Genomic DNA, 21,344 nt, shown 5'->3' with positions numbered 1-21,344 from the left:
CAGAAAGACAACAAAGCCAAGTTTTGGAAGGATTCAAATGTCCATGAGGACTTGGTTATTGACTTGGCAGTCAATGAAGAGCTATGGAGATTGAGTGAAGGAAATGACACACTTGAAACTTATCTTTGAGAAAATGAACATAACTAGGAAACTGAGGGTGACTAGAGAAAGCAGCTGGGAGCAGAACACCACTGCCTTGGGAGGATATAGCAATGGCTTTGGTGAAACTTATAAAGCACACAAATGGGGGTTTTCTAGGTACAAGATGGTCAGAGCAAAATTTGGATGGTGAGGTTAAAGAAACCTGGCAGCAGATGAGGAAGTTCCAGAAAGAAAACCACTGGCGACCAGACTGTAAGCTCCAACGACTTGTGTCTTTTTCATCCTTATATTCCCAGTAGAAAAAAACATATTTTTCTTAGAAATTGTGGGAAAGAAATTAATTTAAGAGCTGAAAATGTTCAGAGAGACCATAAAATGGAGATACAATTTGGCCCAAAGACCTATTCTACTTAACTCATTCAATGTTTTGTTGGCAACATTAAAAATTGAGATTTCTCAAAAAAGTGGCATTAATTTTTTAGATTTTTATTGAAAAAAATTTTATTTCCCATTATTTTGGCATTTGAAAAAGTGCTGTATTTTTAAAGATCTGCCCACATTAGTCACCACGTCCCATGTGGCACCCATTGCTGGAGCTTAGGTGGCCCCTGTTCAGTGGCTCCCCAGTACTGGTCTTATTCCCAGAGGGGTTCATTCACGATCTGTCTGGGCTCTGAGGGCAGCTGAGTCAGGTACCTGGCTAAAGAGAAGCTCATCGGTTCCCAGCAGGCCACTTTTTAGTGTACCATAAACCATGACACCTTTGTTACATTAGTGATCTGGGAGTATCTCGAATAGGTAGATGGGGCGGGGTTCTGTCCCAAAGCCTACACTCCCAGTGGAAGTCTGATGAGATACATTGATAGAGAGGCTCATTAGTATTTTACCATATTTTCTGCCAGCACTGGCATTCAGGGTCGTGGGGTTACGTAGATGTTGCAGAATCACTGCCATGGTGTAAATAATTAGATAAGGGTGTATGTGGAATTCACAAAACTTTTATTGATATGTTTATCATGCCAAAAATGTTGTTTATTTAAAATTCAAATTCCACTTGAAAAGAGGCAACAAGCGATAGTTGGGATCCCAGCCTGCTCCTGGAGGAGCTCCTGTGTCCACAAAAAAGCGCGCACATTCTACAGCTATGCGATTTGCTCACACGGAATTGCATTCTGGAAAACTTCTCCCAGAGTCCCCTTGCAGAACGCCATTTGTATCTTTAGTTGGTTGTAGCTGGGAAACAACAGAAAGAAAAGGAACTCCATCCTAGGATTTAGAATATTTATGGTTTTGAAACTACTGACCCTCAAGGATCTATCACCACCCAACCTAGAATATATATATCATCCTAGAATATATATAACATATGATATATATATTCTCACTGAAAAGCAAATCACTGTTTATGTCACTTGCTTGCTGTCATGTCGGCCCCTTAGGATGGTCTCAGCACACCTGGTTCTCCTTCTCAGTGGGATCCTGTGGATTCTGGCTGTGAGTGGGCAGCCCTTCAGGAGCGTTTGGACTTGCTGCAAGTTGGGCACAGAAGCTGACCCTTAGTGACAATGTACGCCCGGCCACTCAGCAGCTGCTCACAGCCCTCACAGACAAAGTGCTTCCGGTGCCAGGCCAGATCTTCCACACGCTGGTAGTCCTCAGAGAATATTATCTGGGGAGGGAAGCAGGAGAAATGCATGACTCAGTTTCTGTCCCTAGGTAGAGATGGTATATCTAGGACAAGTTATAGGGTGGTGGTTCATCCCATCCTATTCTTGTTTTAACCTTTAAAAGCCTTAGTGGAAAAATCTGGCATAAATTTGAGGCAGTAAGGATTGTATTTGGTGAAGGTTGTGGTTGTATCTTAGCTTCTCAGATGGAATAAAAAAAAAATTCCTCCACCACAGGAAGGTTTTACTTATCTAGCATCTGTGATACTCTTTGGGCCAAATCTAAAGTTTAGTTCCAAGGTGGGATTACACACCCTGGTGAAGAAAGCTTAGGGAAAGATAAGCTGCCAATGGCCAATCATCAAGAGCAAGAGTACAGAGGGTCACTTGGGCTTGGAACGAAGTGACTCTTGGAATAGACACACGGTAAGGATCCCCTGAGGCTCAGGAAGTGCAGAGGAGCATAATGTTTAATGGGCCTTCTAGTATTGGAGTCAAACAGGAACTGGGTATGAGTTTTCACTTAAGACATCTACCAGCTTTGTGACTTTGGGCAAATTACTTAATCGCCCTGTGCCTCAGCTTCCACATCTGTAAAATGGGGATACAAATACTTTCCATACCATAAAGTTCCATGATTTCCAAATGGCCAACTACATATGAAAGGCTTAGAATGTTGACTGACACAAAGTCAGGGATATCTGATTAGCATTGACCTTTCAGAGCTGCACTTTTCTTAAATATGAAATGAGAAAAAATCATGCTTATCTCTCCCTAAAGGATTGTTGTGATATAAATGGCATGTTGTACATAAAGTATGTAGCAAATTACTGACCCACTGTAAGCTCCTAATAAATGATGGAGAATTGTTATCGTGCATATACTGTTGTCACCTCAAAAATTAGGCTCCAGGGCAGGCCTGTGACAGTTCTTTTCCTTCTTAATATCACTTAATAACAGAGTTATTAGGTAAGAGAACTACAGGGTCTTAACTTCATGTGGTGACCAATTCATAGAAGGTGGTAGAAAATAGGTGTTGGTTCAATATAAAGAAGGCATTTCTAACCTTCATACTTGCCAAAGATGAAGTCAGTATATTGCCTGCAACCAAAGGCATGCAAACAGTACTTACTATGATCATAATTAGTATTGTCATTGTTAATACACCTGAGAGTTACTTTCGTCAAACCAGTTTGAGAGACTTGAATCCCTTTCATAGCATCTCTATCATATCGTATTGTATCGTGTCACATTAATGTTACATCTCATATTATGTTATAGTATATTATCGTTAAGACTAAGAGCTGCTACCATGTATAAGTTCCTAGGTCAGGCCCTGTGGCAAGCATTTTCATGCATTATCTCATTTATCCTCATAGCCACTCTATGGGATGGGTGCTGGTCTCATCCCTATTTCATAAGTAGTAAAACTGAGGCTCAACTGAGGCTCTGGAGTTAGGTAGCCACATGACTATAATAATAATAACAGATGCAGATACAGGTTTGAACATGGGCAATGCCTCCTGGTTCACCCTGGTATGTTCTGAGTACTTACTAAGTGCTACGTATTATGCCGAGGACAAGATTCACTGGCACTGTGTCTGACCCCTCCCAACAATCCCATGGTTTTCTGCCTCATTTTGCAGATGAGAAAATGAAGGCTGAGAGCATGCAGTGAGGCCTGACTTCAGTTTCCCAATCTGTAGAACACATCATCCACAAAGCCATAGTCCTCTTGGCCTCTGGGCTCTTACCCTCAGCAGTGTCCCTCAAGCCCCCCAATCCATCTAGCCACTATTTCCCACCTCATCACAGCCGGAGCACCGGGGCCGCAGACTCTCGCAGTAATGGCGGCCGCACCAGGGTGCACCATCCTTCCAGAAGTAGATGAGGTCCACCAGCGGCTCGGAGCACTTGGCACACACAAAGCAGGTGGGGTGCCACTGCTTGCTGTAACCTGCCCTGTCCGAGTAGACCACGGGGCTGTCAGGAGGGGCCACTCCCTTGCAGAGCTCGCAGACCTGGAACGACGGGGAAGGACCACAGGAGACAAGGAAGTCAGGAGAGCACAGTGACATGGGTTCGAATTCCAGCTCCAGTCTCTCTACTTCCTGGGTAACCTTGGGCAAGTCACTAAACTCTCCATGCCTCAGTTTTGTCATCTGCAAAGCGGCACAATAATATTGTCTACCTAACAGGCTATTCGTGAGGACTAAATAAAGTTATTTATTTAGCACAGTGATTCCCAAATTGTTTGGTCACAGTACCCTTTATACTCTTAAAAATTATCAAGACCCCCACAGAGTTTTTGTTCATGTGGGTAATAGCTATTGATATTTACCATAAGAGAAATTAAAACTGAGAACAATTTAAATATTAATTTTTTCATTTAAAAATGACAATACTAAACCTGTAATACATTAACATACATATTTGTTACTAAAATAACTATATGTTTCAAAACAAAAAAAAGTAGTGAGAAGAAAATTTTAAGACATTGTTTTACATTTTTGCAAATCTCTTCAATGACTTGCAGAAGACTGCTGGATTCCCATAACTGCTTCTGCAGCCCATCTTTTGCACGCTGTTGTTTTGGTTGAAATATATGAAGAAAATCTGAACTCACACTGACATAAAGTTGGAAAAAGGAGGGAGATGTATTTTAAAAGCCCTTCCAGATAACTGTGGATATTCTTCTTTGATATTATATTAAAATTTGACAGAGGATAGTTTCTCAAGTTAGTTGCAGTGTGAAATCTGAAAGCACATCAATGAATCTTTCATACTTGGTTACATTAAAACCTGTTTGTTTACCTTGCACGTTGAATGGATCTTTTACCCATGCATGAATAGTTTTAAATAATATTTAATAAGTAATATTTTTGGCTAGAAGTGGTGGCTTATGCCTTTAATTCTAGCACTTTGGGAACCTGAGGTAGGAGGATCATTTGAGGCCAGGATTTTGATACCAGTCTGGGTGACATAGCAAGACCCCATCTCAACCAAAAAAAATTAAAAATTAGCCAATTGTGGTGGTGCTCGTCTGTAACCCCAGCTACTCAGAAGGCTGAGGCGGGAGGACTGCTGGAGCCCAGGAGTTTGAGGCTGCAGTGAGCTATGATTGTGCCACTGCATTCTGGCTTGGGTGACAGAGTGAGACCTTGTCTCAAATAACAACAACAACAACAACAATAATAATAATAATAATAATAATATTTGAGTAGTTATAGAGTTACAGAAAAATTGCAAAAACAGTAGAGAATTTCTATATAGTCCACGCTCAGTTTCTTGAGTTCTTAACATCTTACATTAATAAGGTATATTTGTCATAATTAACCAATATTGATATGCTATTATTAACTAAAGTCCAGACTTTATTCAGGTGTTCATAAACTTTACCCAATGTCCTTTTTCTATTCCAGGATCCCACATTACATTTAATTGTCATGTCTCCTGAGGCTCCTCCTGGCTGGGGCAGTTTCTCCGACTTCGTTTTTGGCCACCATGACAGTTTTGAGGAGTACTGGTCAGGTGTTTTGTAAAATGTCCCTCGGTTGGGATTTGCCTGATGTTACTATGATGATTACATTGGGAGGAAGATCACGAGGCAAACTGCTCCTCTCATCACATCCTACCAAGGGTACGTACTGTCGCCCTCACTCGTCACCATTGGGGTTGATCTTGACCTTCTGGTGGAGGCAGTGTTTGTCAGATTCTCCACCGTAAAGTGACTCTTCTCTGCCTTTCCATACTATCCTCTTTGGAAGGAAGTCACTAAGCTCTCCATGTTTAAAGAGTGCTCCATCTCCTCCAGGGCCAAGTATCTACATGTTATTTGGAACCCATGCATGATTTTGGCAGACTCCCCAAAAGGACTCCATGCGTGTTAGCTAACATTATTTTTAAAATACCTATGGAATTATCTAATTTATATCTGTTCCCTCCACTAAGTGGCTAGCTGCAGAGGGCAGAGAGAGGCTGCTTGGTTGCTGCTCTGACCCAGGACCCTCTACTGGGCCCTGCACACATAAATTCCCCATCAATAGTTGTTGAATGAAGGAATGCTCCACCCTGCCATGGGGCCTTTCCCCTTGCTGTTCAGGATGTCTGGTACATTGTTCCCATTCCTGTTTGCTTGATTCACTCCCTTTCATTCTTCAGAACTCAGACTTAAAGATCTTTTGTTCTGGGAAATCTTCTCTGACCTCCTTCCATGGGCAATTAAGTCCATACTAAAGCTTCTCTGCTTAACTTTCTCTGTATGGTTATTTGATACGTGTTCTTTCTACACTAGATGGAAGTACCTTGGGAGCAGGAGCCACATTCAACTATGCTTGCTTTCACATCTCCCCAGTGCCGGGCACATAGTAGATCAACAATGAATATTTGGAAACCTCTGCCCTCCAACCTCATACTTCCTACTTAGGGGACAACAGATGAATGTGGAAGACACTAGCAGATGATGCATCTGTCTGCACCTTAGAGACAGGTTTAGACTAAGTGCAGCAGAGAGTTGGGCTCCAGAGACAGTTGTGGAAAGTTCTTGGGAGTTTTCAAAACACTCTTGCCTTTCAGGGGCTCATCCCTGTTTACTGAGCATCTACTATGTGCTAGGCCCTGGACTAGATCCTAGGGATACAGCAGTGACCCAGGCATATAATGCCGCAGCCTTCAGGGAAACTGGGGCTGTGTGTGTACGGAGGCAGAAAATAAATATATAAACAAACAGATGAGATAATCATGGAGTGTGATAAATACTAGGAAAACAATCACAGAGTAAGGGAATGGAGAGTGACTGTGGGGTGGATGGCAGGGACCACCTTAGCAGGAGAGGCCTCTCTGAGGGATAAGGGGCTAGGGATCAACCACATTCCTATCTACCTCACAGCAGTCCTCTGGGTAGGAGATGCAGGTATATAGGAAATGCACTCATTTTATAGATAAGACCAGCGAGGCCCAAGGAGACAAAAGAGCTTGTGAAGGGGGGCACAGACAAGAAACAAGCTGGGATTCAAACTGCCGCCTTTGGCTCTGTGACTTTCTATGGGAACTGAGCTGGGTCGGGTGGGGAGACTAAACTCAGGGAATTGTCTGAAGGGCTAGGAGGGCTCCCAGGAGCATGCATTCTGGCATGGCAAAGGAGCAGCATGCCCAACGGCTAAAGGTGAGAAGCAGCTTCCCTACAGGGCCTCTCAGCAGTTAAGGCAGCCAGTGCCTGGCTGCTTGCCATTCTCTTTCCATGTGGGGCTCCTTCATCTGTCTTTTACTGCCAGTAACATTTTCACTGGCCTGCTCAGAAATCATGACAAGGTGGACCTCAACTCATGTTGTTCCTCAGCTTCAGTTAGGATTAGGGCTTTGTGGAGAGGGTGAGTGTGCCTGGGAGAAGTTCTCTGTGAGAGCTCTAGATTTCTGTCTTATGCCAGTTCCCAGGAGCAGCGAAAGTTGCCAAATGTTCAGTCATTCACTGGTTCATTCAGGTATCCATCCATTGCACATTTATAACTTGCTCATTCTAATCCTCTAAAGAATGGGAGCTTGACATTCTCAATCCACGCAATCTTTTGAGCCATTTTAGAGTTATCCCCTGCTGCTGTAAGCCCCAATAATGATGATGGAGACAACAATGTCTGTCATGTCCCCACGGCGTGTCTGCATCCAGCACTGTGCTCAGGACTTTGCTCTTGTTACTATTACCCCTTACATAAACCCAAGAGAGTTATTTCTCCTTCTAGAGTTATTTTCTATTCAGAAAATCATTATCTTCTCTCCTAGAAATGGCAAAACTAAAGTTCAGGGAGATTCAGTGATTTGCTCAGTAATGCACAGCTGATGGGAGGCAAAGCTAGGATGTGAACAGAGGCCAAACCTGGCTCCAAAGCCAAAGTTCTTTCTACTCCATCATGTGGCCTTGAGATCCGGCGTCAGTAAGCTATGGCCCGTGGCCAAATCCGGCCACTGTCTGTTCTTGCAAGCCCCATGAGAATGAAGACTGGATTTTACGTTTGCCCTCCAATTCAGTGAAATGTTTTCTCTCAAGAAAGAATTCTACTTTTGTCATTAGTAGACCTATATTGAAAAAAACCCCTGTGCTCAATTATTATTATTATCTTTTGAATTTCATTAAAAAAACCCAAGGAAAGTTGTTTTCTCTCTTGTTACATAAAGTGCCCACATGATATTGCAATTTTGGCTCTTGGCTCACATCTCCTAAAATATTTACCACCTGGCCGTCCACAGAAAGTGTTTGCTGACCCTGGCTTTAGATGCTAATTTAAACTTAGTATCAACTATGTTTCAGCCAAAATAGAAATATTAATTGTTTTGCCATGTGAAGACAGGGAAGCGTATAAGAGTCTGCACACTTACTATTCTTAACTTATATACTTTGATAGCATACTTAATCTACTTTTATATATTGGAGAGGAAATAAACATTAAAATGGTGAAAATTAGAAAAAAGAAACACTGAATAACAAAGAATGTCCATGTACTGATAGCAGTTTCTGAGCATAGGAGGTCTTGAATGACTGCCTATATAAGGAATGTGTTTGGTTAACTGGATATATCTTGAACTGGATCCTGACTGTGCCTGATAATGTTCCTTAGAACATGCTAGATTTGTGGTTTCAGTTATGCCCCCAAGAATGAAGGGTGTGAGTTTTTCGCCCAAATGAAAATCCTGTTCCTCTTCACATGATTGAGATTCAGCTGGCCTGGAGCCCATCAGGGGGTCTAGACAAAAAACCAGTGACCAATCATCGTCTGCTTATTTTCACCCTCCCCCCTGCAGAGCTGGGAACTGTAAACTCTTTGGCCAGGGCTGTCTGAATACAAAGTGAGTTGTCTGTCTGGTTTCTCAGTTCTACAGAATGAAATTTCCACTTTTTCCCTCCCACGCAAAAGGGACTTTGTGTCAGTTCACCAAACTACACCCCATCGGGTAAACACCATGATATATCAATGGGGCTCCCCACTCCACATTACCAAATGGGAATTGACATGACAGTAGGGGAAGGGAGAGGGATAGAAATGCACCTGGATTGGTCTGGGGAGCACTGGCAGGCACCCTGATGATACACTGAAGGAAGAAGGGGGATATCAGGTCCAAAAGGCAGTTTAGGGTGATCATGGGTGACTTTGAACCCAGGTTATGGGTTGGGACTTCACTCTGGAGGCAATGAGGAGCCACGACTGGTTCTTTTTAAGACATTTTAAAAATATTTACATTTTTTTGTAGAGACGGGGTCCCACTACGTTACCCAGAGTGGTCTTGAACTCCTGAGCTCAAGGGATTCTCCCACCTTGGCCTCCTAAAGTGCTGGGATTACAGGCGTGAGCCACTGCACCTAACCCATTACTGGTTCTTGAGATGAGGAGTTCAAGGCTTTAATTTGCACTGTAGGGAGATATTCTGGCAGCAGTATGAAGGAAGGAAGGAAAATTCTTGTTCACAGGGCTTGTTGGCAACCTTCTCATCTGTTGGAAAGCACTTTGTGAAGCCCCTCTTGGGGGAGTGTTTCATCCCTCACTGTTTTCCCTAGCATCCCTGGCTCTTGGCCCGGTTTCTACCAGTAGCCAGCCCTTTTAAGCAAACAGTGTCACTATCACTCTATGAAAACAAGATGTCTGGGTAAGGAGCCCTCTCAACATGTGTCAGGATGAAATGTGCTCTTCTTGCCTCTGAGCCATTTTCTGTGTCCTTAACCCAGTCATCTCAAAGGATGAGAGATCTGAGGATATCTTGGATCTATCACCTGGTGGTCCCTCAGCCACCAGAAACAAGCTAGCAGCTGAGAGTCAGAATGCCCAGCCTACTTGGGTCTCATCATCCTGGCCCTTTCTCTGCACAAACTTAGTCTCTCCCACAATCTTTTGTAGCGAGGTTTGCAATTTCTAAATTGCAACAGGTGGCTGAGAGGGGAGATACCAAGTCAGGCTGCCTGGGTTCATAGCTGTGTGACCTTGGGCAAATGAACTAACTTATCTGTGCCTCTGTTTTTTCACCTGTTAAATGGCGATTGTAATGATAGCAACATCATAGGATTGTGGTGTGGGTTAAATGACATAACGGAGTTTTTGGACTTTCTAAGGGCTCAATAATGATTTGCTAAAATCTCGTCTATTCCTTACCTCTATCCACCTTGCAGGCTAGAAATGTAAAGCCCGGAGGGATTAAATCACTTTCCTAAAATGACAAAGACATGTTGAAGGCAGGTTTGGAAGCCTGGATTTCCTTCCATGATACCAAGGGCATGTAGACTAGCAGGAGGTCATTCCTGCCACTGATGAGCTCTGTTTTATCCCCTGTCAGTTCTCTCTATCTGTGTAAGGCCAGAGAATCGAGTCATGTGAGTTTTTCATCATTTGCCACTGCTCCAGACTCAGCTCCACTCATCCTCTGCTTAGAGGACCTGCTCCTTCCCATATCTGATCCTGCCCCTGGAGACAGTCTACTGTCTACTTATTTTCACCCTCCCTCCTACAGAGCTGGGAACTGTAAACTCTTTGGCCAGGGCTGTCTGAATACAAAGTGAGTTGTCTGTCTGGCTTCTCAGTTCTACAGAATGAAATTTCCAGCTCTTTCCCTCCCGCACAAAAGGGACTTCGCGTCAGTTCACCAAACTACACCCCATCGGGTAACACCATGATATGTCAATGGGGCTCCCCACTCCACATTACCAAATGTGAATTGACATGAAAGTAGGGGAAGGGAGAGGGATAGAAATGCACCTGGATTGGTCTGGGGACCACTGGCAGGCACCCTGATGTGGTTCTCAGGGTTGAGCCTGCCTCAGCATCCCCTAGACGGCTGGTTAAAACATATCTCTGCTCCCCCCCCCTTGCCACCACCTTCCCGCAGTGTCTGATACAGTAGATCTGGGGTGGGGCACAAGAATTTGCAAATTCCTAGGGGATGCTGGTGTGGTTGGGGCCACTCTTTGAGAACCGCTGTTATAGACTGTTTAAAAATAACTTTATACATAAGCTCAGCAAAACTGATATCACCAATTCAGTTCAGTTACAACAAAGGCTCATTTGAATTCCTGGGATGTTTAAATTTAACACTATTTTTAAGAAAGGCCAAGGAGGCCATTCTCAGGCTACTTCCCCTATTAAGGAGCTAGTATGGTCAAATGAAAGTTCTTTGGGACTATGGTAAAAGGCATGGAGAAGAATACTTTATAATTAGCATATCAGTTGTTTCTTGTTCATGTTCCCAACTATCTAAGATTGGAGTTTGCTCATGAGAACGCTTCCAACATCTGTCATGTGACCTTGTTTGGAGACTATTTCCCACCTGGATAGAGGATGTGTGAAACAAACCTTTCAGAAGTAGAACAAATGGGAAGTTTCTCCCCGTGCCAATAAAGTGTTGCCTTGTTCCTTATTCTAATGGCACAAGATTCTTAATTGAAATGAAAGATTTTGAATATTGGGGTCTTTGTAATTTGTAAACACCTGCCTCAAGAAAGCTGAGGAACATTTTAGATTCAGCTGCTCAAAAGTTAAGACCCTGCAGGGTTGCGGGGTTCCCTCAGCCATGGTGTGTTTAAGCTATGTTGGCAAATTTCTTGGATACCCTTCCAACCAACATGGAATTTAATTTCTTTTCCATGAATACAGTCCCACCTTAGTGACTCGATTCTATAGAACAGAACATGGATGAAGTGATGCTATGCAGCTCCCAGGGTAGTAATAAAGGCAATATTTTTCCCTGGGCTCTCTCTCTCAGTACACACACCTTGGGAGCCTTCAGCTGACAGGAAAGAAGTCTTGGTATCCCGAAGCTTCCATCTGAGAGCAACCACGTGGAGAGACCTTGCAGAGGTCAAGGGAGGGTCCCAGCTGTGTGTGTCTTCCCAGCCTCTAGCCCAAACATATGAGTGAACGAGTTTCAGGTGATTCCAGCCTCTTGCCTGCAAGCTCCTCCAAATGACAGCGAATGGACAGAGACAAGCTGTCCCCACTGAACCCTGCCAAAATGGTGATTTGTGAGCAAAATAGATGTTGGTTTCAGCCATATGCCTTGGGATGCTTTGATATGCAGCCCTAGGTGATGGAAACATCAAATGTGTACATGCAGAATTATTAAGGTTTCTGAAATGGGAGTAACCAAGACACAAAGTGTTTTAGGCAACAGCAGACTCGGGACAGTGGCCAAGGGTTACTCAGCTGAAGAACTGTCTCTGAGGAATGAACTGTGTTGGCCTTCAGAGAGGGATCAGCAGATATGGAGAAGGCTCTAAATCAGCAATAATCTCTGTCTCGGGTTTGCCAGAAATTCTGTCTGAATTGTGTTGTTTTCCTCTGAAAGGCCCTTATCCAAAGGCCTACCCAGTCTAAACCCAGAATGCCTCGTGGAAATCTCACTACTACAATACAGTAAATATTTAACACAAGGGCCTTGAATTCAGGCACTGAGTTCTTTCCAACACAAATACTCAATAATTTATTTATAAACAGCATCTCCCCATTTCCTCTTATGGTGACTATTTACCATCTTTGCTTTGCAGCCTCATGTATCCCAGAGGTTTTTATGGGTGTGTTTCTTTCTTTTGTAGTCTAACATCATTTCTGGCATCCTTAGCTCTCTTAAGTTCTGTTTCCCCACACTGTATAGTCTTCCCAAGGCTCCCTATGGTGCAGAATGTGCAGGGTGGGTGGGCAACGGTTTGGGTCATGTGCTTTGGAACATGGTTCATGCCATGGTTTCATCACTGGTGAAGCTCTTGGACAAATCATCCAACCCTCTGAACCTCAGTTTTCTCATCTGCAGCACACAGAAGCAGGCCCTGGCTCATAGGAAATGTCTTACCCTGATGTTGGTGGTCACTACTGTTAACTGATCCCTTCACCTTACGTTTCTTCTTGGGGCAGGTTATCCATTATGGGTCTCTCTGCCAAGCAAGGCAAAATATTAAACATTTCTAACTGAATTTCCCTCCCTGGTTATGTGATGAAGTGAGGGAGATGGAAAGTCTTCATAAATGCTACAGGTATAAGAGAACATCAGTGTGGGTTGTTCTCAAATCCAGCTCTGACAAGCATGGGCCCAAGGACTGGCTCCTTGCAAAAAGATGCTGCTTGGTCCACAGCTGAGCAGGGACAGAGTCTCAGATGTGTTCACTCCCATTGCAATGGCCTTGCCCGGGGCTTAGAACTGTGTGGATGCTCCAGAGATGGGAGCATCTGTTAATTAGAGTCTGTGTCAGGTTTGGAGTGAGGCAGGTCTGGATCCTAGTTTTGCATTAACTACTCACCATCTAGGTGACTAGACAATTTCCTCAGCTTTGTTTTTTGAAATTTTTGTTTTTGTCTGTGATCCACAGTGGGAAATACATTTCATGTCCTGATCCAACACACACACACACTCCTGAAAAAAAAAAAGCTTTCTAGAAAAATATTTACTAATCCTGAAACACTCTCCCCTTTTCAGTTAAAAATATTCTGGTTGTTATCCACTAAATTGATGTATTACCTACTGATGGATTGTGACCTGAAGTTTGAAAACACTGTTTAACTTTGTTAAGAGTGTCTCTTAATTCCCTTGTCTGTAAAAAGGAGGACGATATACTTTGTAGGATAGTTCTTAGGATTAAGTAAAACAACATGCAAAATCTCTGGCACAGTGCCTGGCACAACCTAGGTAGTCAATGAATGGGAGATGACAGCATCAACATCATCGTCATCACTTAACCCATATTAGCAAAACAAAATTGAGTAAAACCAAAGAGATTAATAAAAAGTTAAAACCATTCTTTATGATTCTTCCAGTTCAGGGGTCAGGAAACCTCATCCATCTGTGGGCCAAATCCAGCCTACCACCTGTTTTTGTAAATACAGTCTGATTGGAACACAGCCACGATCATCTGTTTAGATATTGCCTATGGCAGCTTTAGTGCTTCAAGAGCTCTGGTAATTAGTTGTGACAGAGACCATGTGGCCTGAAAAATCTTCAATATTCACTACATGCCCTGTACAGAAAAAGTTTACCAATTCCTGTTTTAGTCAATGGAATAATATGCAGCCCACTCAAAAAAAAAAAAAAAAAAAAAAAAAGCTCATGAAGGCCATGTGGCAACATGGGAAAGTATTTATAGTATAAAAAGTGGGAGAAAGGGAAGTTTCTTTGGAAAAAAAAAAGATCTCCCTGAAAGTCACTAAAGTATCTCCACTGCAAAGCAAGAGGCAGGCAGATGTTGAGAAGCTGGTAACCATAGTGATTTTGCAGTTGCCCCCAGGCCCCTGCCCATGATGCCTGAGCCATGGGTGGTGGGACTGTGGGGAGCAGGGATTCCTCTGGGTGAATGACCCCAGGTTTGTCTCTGGGCCTCTTACCCTCCTGTCCTCCAGCTCAGATGGGGCTCACTAAGTGGGGAGGAGTGGCAGTTTCAAATTCCCAAGTGGAGCTGGCAGGAAAGCCAGCCAGCCCGCCTGCTGAGCCCACAAGCCAAACATCTGCTTAGACAAAGACTTGGAAGTCCCTTGCCCACAAATATGTCCCTCTATTGGGGCTGGAGTTGGGCTGAGCCGCCAGCTGCTGTAAGTTTCCATCTGAGAGGCAGAACTTTGGCGGGGAGGGAGGGGACGGAGGACTCCCATCCTCCTCTCAGCATTCTTGTGGGGAAATGGGGCAGAGGGGTCAGACTGTGCTCCCAGCATCCTGGAGGATGATTTAGAACCATATTCACACGTTTTTATGACTGTGGGGAACATCTTCACTTCTCTCAATGGACTGTCATCCTCCTAAGTTTGCTCTTTTGGGGCAGTCACTTGGCCTGAGAAAGGAGTGGTTGGGGAAGGGGCAAGACGGGGAGGCGCCCGACAGGAATGGTAAATGCTAGAGTAGAGATCACATTAAAGGCTATGTTCTGGCTTTCTTTTCCCTTTCTTCAGTTACAAGTTCGGGGTGTGGAGAAAGGCGGAAATTCCTGGGCAAAAAAACCAAATCTGTGTATTTAATTTCTGAGAAAATATTCAGCGAGCTCTCTAAATGCAGGGCAATGGCTTGGTGTAGCTGCTAAAAGTCAGAACATTAAGATCATTGCCCACCCAGCTCAGGGGCCCATCAATTCCATCCAGGTGGGGAGTGCAGGGCTTGGAGAGTGCACGAGGGACTCCCACCAGCCTGGTGAGTATGACGGGTCCAGGTTGCTGGAGTCAGCAGCTCCCTGGCCATGGAGATCTCTGATACTCAAAAGGCCCACAAGAACCCACAGTGCGTGGAACTGGGGGTGGATAGGGGAGTCCTTTCATTGTCCTCAGTATGCAGATAAGAGGCTCCCAAATGCTTAGTGGGCTGAGCTGCGAGTTACCCCAAACACTGCTGCCCACCCTGGAGAACCTAAACACTCACGTATATAACCCGTGGCATGGTTGGACCCACCCTGCCGAGGCCCCACCCCAAGACGGCTTCAGACTACATTCTGCCACTGAAGCAGAAGGACTGGGGATTGAACCGAAGCCCCACTTTCATCAGCAAGTGGGGTAACCTCACTGTGCCCCAGGTTCCTCATCTGTGAAATGGGTATAACAACCCCAACCTCTCTCGCTGGTTGTTACAAATAGTTAAAGAGGTTTACTACTTAGGAGGTTGAGGCAGGAGGATGGTTTGAACCTGGGAGTTTGAGGCTGCTGTGAGCTATGATCCTGCCACTGCACTCCAGCCTGGGTGAGAGAGTGAGAGCCGTGTATCCAGAAAAATAAAAAATAAAGAGACTGAGACCTTGCACAGTGCCTGCTGCAGGCTCACAGTTTCCCCTTTCTTCCCTTGATTCTCATCTTGTCTTCTTTCCTACCCTTCATCCCTGCACAATGGGACAAGTGAGGAAAAGAGAGGGAGACTAAATATTTTTGAATTGCATTGGCCTCACTGATTGAAAAGGGCTCACTTCTTCAGAGGTGACAGCGGGTGCAGTAGCATTTGGGACCAGGATTTTTCAGGCTTGGTATTGCCCCATGAAGAAGGATTACTCTGACAACTTGGTGGCTGGAGGAACTTCCCATGATATCCTGCCTCTCCTAACCTCAGTGTAATAATAACACCTTCAGAGGACTGCCCTGAGGTAGGCATGGACAGCCACAGCTTTTCGTTCATTTCTGAAGTGGACAGAGGTGCCAAGGCTAATTTTAGGTGGCCCTGTCCTATCAGTAGGGCCTGTCTGCTGACCTGGGGTTGGGAAGCTGGGGTTGGGGTCAGAATCTGCTCACTGTGTTCAGATCATGTAACTGACAGTCTGGTCATGCAGGTGGGCTGGGCTCAGACGGCAGTGCATCCTGCAACCTGGCCACCACTGTTATCTGGGCTGACTCAGAACATGGCCCCTTAGTAGGAATTCCCCACAGGCATTTTGGCAATAACGCTCCTCTGGTGTGGACATTATTTTCCAATGGGGACGGTTGGGTTGGGGGGCTTGGTGGGAGGACTTGGCAGGCTGACCCTGCCGTCGCTCCGATAGGCCCTCTCCCAAGGACTCAGAGGAAGGACGTCCCCCAGCAGGTGGACAAGGTGGGAGGGAGCCGAGGAAGCTCACAGCTGGTGTGTGTCAGGGGGTGGGTGTAGTGGAAAGTGGGGCCCTGGCCTCAGATTGCAGAGAGTTAGTGTCATCAGGGATGGGGGCCGTCAAGATAGGGTACAGAGCATAGTGTGGTAGATTCTGCACCTGTGCTTCCAGAACTCTCCAGCAACAGGAAGGGTTATGCAGCATTCTCAAAGGTGGGCTCGCTTGGAGTAACCCACCCCCCATCCCACATAAATAAATACATACATAACTTTGGGAGGCCAAGGCAGGTGGATCACAAGGTCAGGAGATCGAGACCATCCTGGCTAACATGGTGAAACCCTGTCTCTACTAGAAATACAAAAAATTAGCTGGGCATGGTGGCAGGTGCCTGTAGTTCCAGCTACTCGGGAGGTTGAGGCAGGAGAATGGCGTGAACCTGGGAGGCGGAGCTTGCAGTGAGCCAAGACCGTGCCACTGCACTCCAGCCTGGGCGACGGAGTGAGACTCCATCTCAAAATACATACATATATACATACATACAGCCAGGAGGCCAAATATATCTGGAAAATGCCCATGTTACCATCTAGACTCTCACTATAGGCCAAATTGGTGATATCATTTCTGCTGAGCTCACATCTAAGGTACTTTTTTTTTTTTTTTTTTTTTCCCTGAGATGGAGTCTCGCTCTGTTGCCCAGGCTGGAGTGCAGTGGCCAGATCTCAGCTCACTGCAAGCTCCGCCTCCCAAGTTTACACCATTCTCTTGCTTCAGCCTCCCAAGTAGCTGGGACTACAAGTGCCCGCCACCTCGCCCAGCTAATTTTTTGTATTTTTTTCTGGTAGAGACGGGGTTTCACCGTGTTAGTCAGGATGGTCTCGATCTCCTGACCTCGTGATCCGCCCGTCTCAGCCTCCCAAAGTGCTACGGCACTTTTTAACACTGTTAGCAGCAGTCCTCAAAGTGTAGCCCCAGACCAGCATCACCCAAGGACTTGTTAGCAATGCACATGCAAAGGCTCCACCCAACACCTACTACTAAGAAGCTCTGGAAGTGGGACCCAGGCTTCTGGAGTTTAACAAGCCTTTCTTTAGTTTAAGGACCACAGCACTGGCCTACTAAAGGCTCTGAGAAGTTCTGTAAAGAAACCCATGTAGTTTCTTTCACTCCTGCTGTAGTTTCATGTTCACTCTAATGTTTCCTGAGCCAGCCACATGATCCTTTTATGGTCCAAAATATCTGGTAGCTCTCCTAGGAATAAGCTTTGGGAAATGGGAAAGAACATAGACTGGATTTTAGGCAGATGTTAGTTTGAATCCCAGTTCTGAGGCCCAGCAGCCTGGGGAGGCACAGCCACTTCACATATTGGGGCAGTTGTAAGCTTTAAATCAGATACTTGCTTAGTCCTGTCCTTGGTTCAGGCAATGCCCACGGACTTGCCGACACTAACGACAATCACAATGAACACGATTAAGATGATAAACAGGCAGGTGTTACAGTTCCCGTATGTTCACGTCTCTCTTTTTGCCCTTCATTTTTCTCCCATAAAATGAAGTTTTATGGGAGTTTTGGGGTGTCAGGCTGAGTCCTACAATTTCTTCCCCACACCTTTATTTTCAAGTTGAATCCCTGGACCACTTCTTGCAAAAATCATTGCCCTTCACCAGGGGAGCAGAAGTCAGGCTTCCTGCCTGATGCTTGGCTCTGGTAATTGTTCTATGCTGCCCTTTTATGAGAAAGGAGAGGGCGCAAGCGTACAGGGCGGCCAGCACACACGTCCACTTGATGTGAATGCTGGTGAGGCAAGGCAGACGGGTCAGGGAGTGCAGCCCATACCCACTCCTAATGGCAGGGTTGCTGGGAACACATTGTCTGTGGCCTGTCAGCCTATCTAGCTACCTTTATCAGGATTCACTCCCCTGCTTCAAGGAGGTGAAAAGGGAGTTAAATAAGGGCACACAGTCTTCTTCCTGTCTGGAACAAATAACAAGCAGGGTTTTACAACTTAGCATCTTATCACAGAAAGGGTATTGGATCCAGGTTCTGCCCCATAGAAACCATGGGATCTTAGAAAAGTTACCTATTATCTTTGAATCTCACCTGTAAAATGGGTTTGGTAACATTCACCCTACCAGGCAACTGTGAGAATTAAAGATAGACCCTGACAGTGTGAGCATAGTGTTTGGCACAGAGCAGGGGCTTAATAAATGTGGAATTGGAATCGTGCCGTCCCCCTAGGCAAATTGCTCATCCAAATAGATCCCATTTTTTAGGCTTAAGTTCAAACTTTCATTCATGGGTCACATATTTATTGAGCAACTGCTATGTATATCAATGACAGCCACTGCAAATAAAGAGATGAACAAGACCTCAGCATCTACAGAGGATGACAGACATTCATTCACTAATTACATAATAATTAAATTAAAATTGTGGTTGGGGCAGGGACATAGAAGTCTGTCTCCCACAGCTAGCCCAGCCCAGTCCAACCAATAAAGGCTTCCTTTGGAATCCCTACTTATTTTCTGACTTTGGCCTTTTCCATTTACTGTCTAGTATTGCTATTTAAATGCTTCTCAAGTGTCACAGTTATTTCCTAAAACTGACTGTAGGACCCGGGTTCTCGCGCTGCCTTTGCCTTTGTTCAATGCTGAACAAATATGCGAGGCTCAGTCAAGAATAAAATACGATGTCAGATCCACATGTCTCTTGGGAATGGCGATTTGGAAATACTACAACGACTTAGAGGTCTCCTTCCAACTTGGAATTATCTAGTATTTAGGGTTTATGAACAAACAGCTATTTGAGGGTGGACAGAAGCCAGGATCAGGGTGGGGCGGGGAAGACCAGTTTATAGACCATGGTAACTAGATCTAGTATTTTTTTCTTTTTTACATCCCTAGGACATGTATTCTTCCTGAGAACTGGGCCTTTTATGCATAAGTGCCAAATCTGTAGTAGAGGAAATAAATTGTTTTTTGGTCTTAGAGTCCTCAGATAAAACACTTCCTTGGATGGCAATCCCAGATGGTGCTAATAAGATGGGGCTTGGAGATGGAAGATGCAAGTTTTGGATGATTAGCTTGAGTGACTCCAAGGGAGAAAGAGTACAATCCTCTCTGGATGTGGCAGCAGCTTCGTTTGGGCTGGCATTTCCCTGGGTCGCCTGGCTCATGGGTGACTGCCAGTCTGTTCAGCAAGGTAGATAATGTGCTTGGGGATCTCGTGTGCTGGGACTTCTATCTCCAAAAGTTAATTGCCATAGAAACAAATGAGGACACTTGGTTGATGGGGCAGGGGGAGCAAAAGGTAAAACAGGGGCTGGGGACCAGAAATGCAGTGCACACTAGCCTCAAGCATTCCTTTCACCTTCTGTGGGGTAGTTTAAGACAAACCAAGCCGTGAGGTTTCATCTCCCCAGCGCTGGCTCCTCCTTTCTGTTTTCTCAAAATGGCTCCCAGTGGCTCACTCCTCAACAGCACTTCTTCCACACTGCCACTTCCTATGGGTTGAATATCCCCTCCAAAAACTCATGTTGAAACATAATCCTCTGCATGGCAGTATTGAGAGGTGGGGCCTTTAAGAGATGATTGGGTCGTGAGGGCTCAGGCCCTCAGGAATGGATTAATCCACTCATGGCTTAATAGATTAATGGGTTATCACATTAGTGGGACTGGCTTCTAAGAAGAGGAAGAGAGACCTGAGTTAGCACACCCAGCCCCCTTGCCATGTGATACCCTGAGCCACTTCGGGACTCTGCAGAGAGTGCTCACCAGGAAGAAGGCTCTCACCAGATGCAGCCCCTCGGCCTTGGACTTCTCAGCCTCCACATATGTATGAAATACATTCGTTTTCTTTATGAATTACCCAGTTTCAGGTATTCTGCTATAAGTAACAGAAAATGGACTAAGACACTGCTAGAAGAAACTTTTTCAAGCACAGCATGGACCATGTACCTCTGACCAAAAGCCTGTCCATGACCTTTGGAATAAAGTCCTAGCTTCATGGCATTCTGCAGTTTGGGGACAGTGTCCTCTGCTTGTTTGATTTCCTGGGGCATAGCAGCTAATACAAGCTAATCAGTATTTGACTGATGAATGGATGGAAGGAATGAACCCTCCAGAAATTCAGCCTCTGCTGCCCTTCCCAGCCTCGTGTCCCCAGCTCTCCAAGCATGCCACACTTCCAATCACGTGGGACTTCTTTTAATCCTCTAAATGCACTGTGCTTTCTTGAACTCCTGGCTCTTTTTGCAAATGATCACCTCTTTAAGGGGGTACACATCCTCCCTTCAAAACCTGAAGGCTTGGATGGCCCCTAGACATTCTTTATAGACCGGCTTGTACCTCACCAACTTCTTGAAGCTTACCCTTACCACCACGCAGGCTTAGATGTCCCTTCTCTAAACTGTCGGTTTTGTCTGTGACCTCCACTGGACTATGAGCCTTTCAAGGGCAGTGGTATTGTATCATTTTCCATGGGCCCGTGCCTGGCACAGAGTAAATGAGTAACCAATATCTGCTGAATGCACAAATTCATGAATAAATGCACGAATGAGGGAACAAAGTCCCGTGATGGGGCCCTGACGGTCCAGCCCCGGGCCTGCATGGTTTCAGCCTGGCTAGAAGCATGGGAGAAACTTACGTATTCCACTTCTTTGGACGGGTCACTGAGGCTGCCGTTGGTAGTAGCGGCAGTGGTCTCTGCCCCCTCTGGCTTTTCCTGTTGCTTCCCCTCCTCCTTGGGCAAGCCACCCTGCCCTGGGAGGGCCACTTCTCCCACGCCGAGGGCCTCGCTCTTATATTGCTTGACAAATTCTTCCATCAGTTTCAACTCATTCTCCAAAAGTCCACGGCAGCGCGAGGGATCCTGGTCATAGATGGGGAGCTGATGCATGAGCTGGCGGCGGCGGTAAAAGGCGCCCTCCGTGCCTGTCACTGGCTGCTTCTCCTTGGGGATGAGCTCCATGTACTGCAGTCCCTAGGGAGGAGGAGGAGGAAGGGACAACGTGATGTGGACGGGGCTTCATCAGTTAAAGAAACTATGATAGAATCTACCTAAAACTAAAAATG

At 45.3% G+C, this 21,344-nt stretch overlaps 1 protein-coding gene across 1 annotated transcript in view; it reads right to left on the bottom strand.

The window, feature by feature from the left end:
- Nucleotides 1–1,084: 1,084 nt before the first annotated feature.
- LMCD1 (LIM and cysteine rich domains 1) overlaps nucleotides 1,085–21,344 on the bottom strand; it is an 808,038-nt gene continuing 787,778 nt past the window's right edge. The window contains exons 5-7 of the mRNA XM_050778592.1: nucleotides 20,917–21,252; nucleotides 3,575–3,790; nucleotides 1,085–1,771 (exon numbers count right to left, since the gene is read on the bottom strand). Coding sequence (XP_050634549.1) covers nucleotides 1,613–1,771; nucleotides 3,575–3,790; nucleotides 20,917–21,252 — 711 coding nt within the window. The 3' untranslated portion in view covers nucleotides 1,085–1,612. The remainder of the gene's footprint in view (nucleotides 1,772–3,574; nucleotides 3,791–20,916; nucleotides 21,253–21,344) is intronic.

This window comes from Macaca thibetana, chromosome 2, assembly GCF_024542745.1.
Source record: "Macaca thibetana thibetana isolate TM-01 chromosome 2, ASM2454274v1, whole genome shotgun sequence".
Lineage (NCBI taxonomy): Eukaryota > Metazoa > Chordata > Mammalia > Primates > Cercopithecidae > Macaca > Macaca thibetana.
Note: the sequence above shows the minus strand (reverse complement) of the source record. Positions and strands in the feature narration are given on the sequence as shown.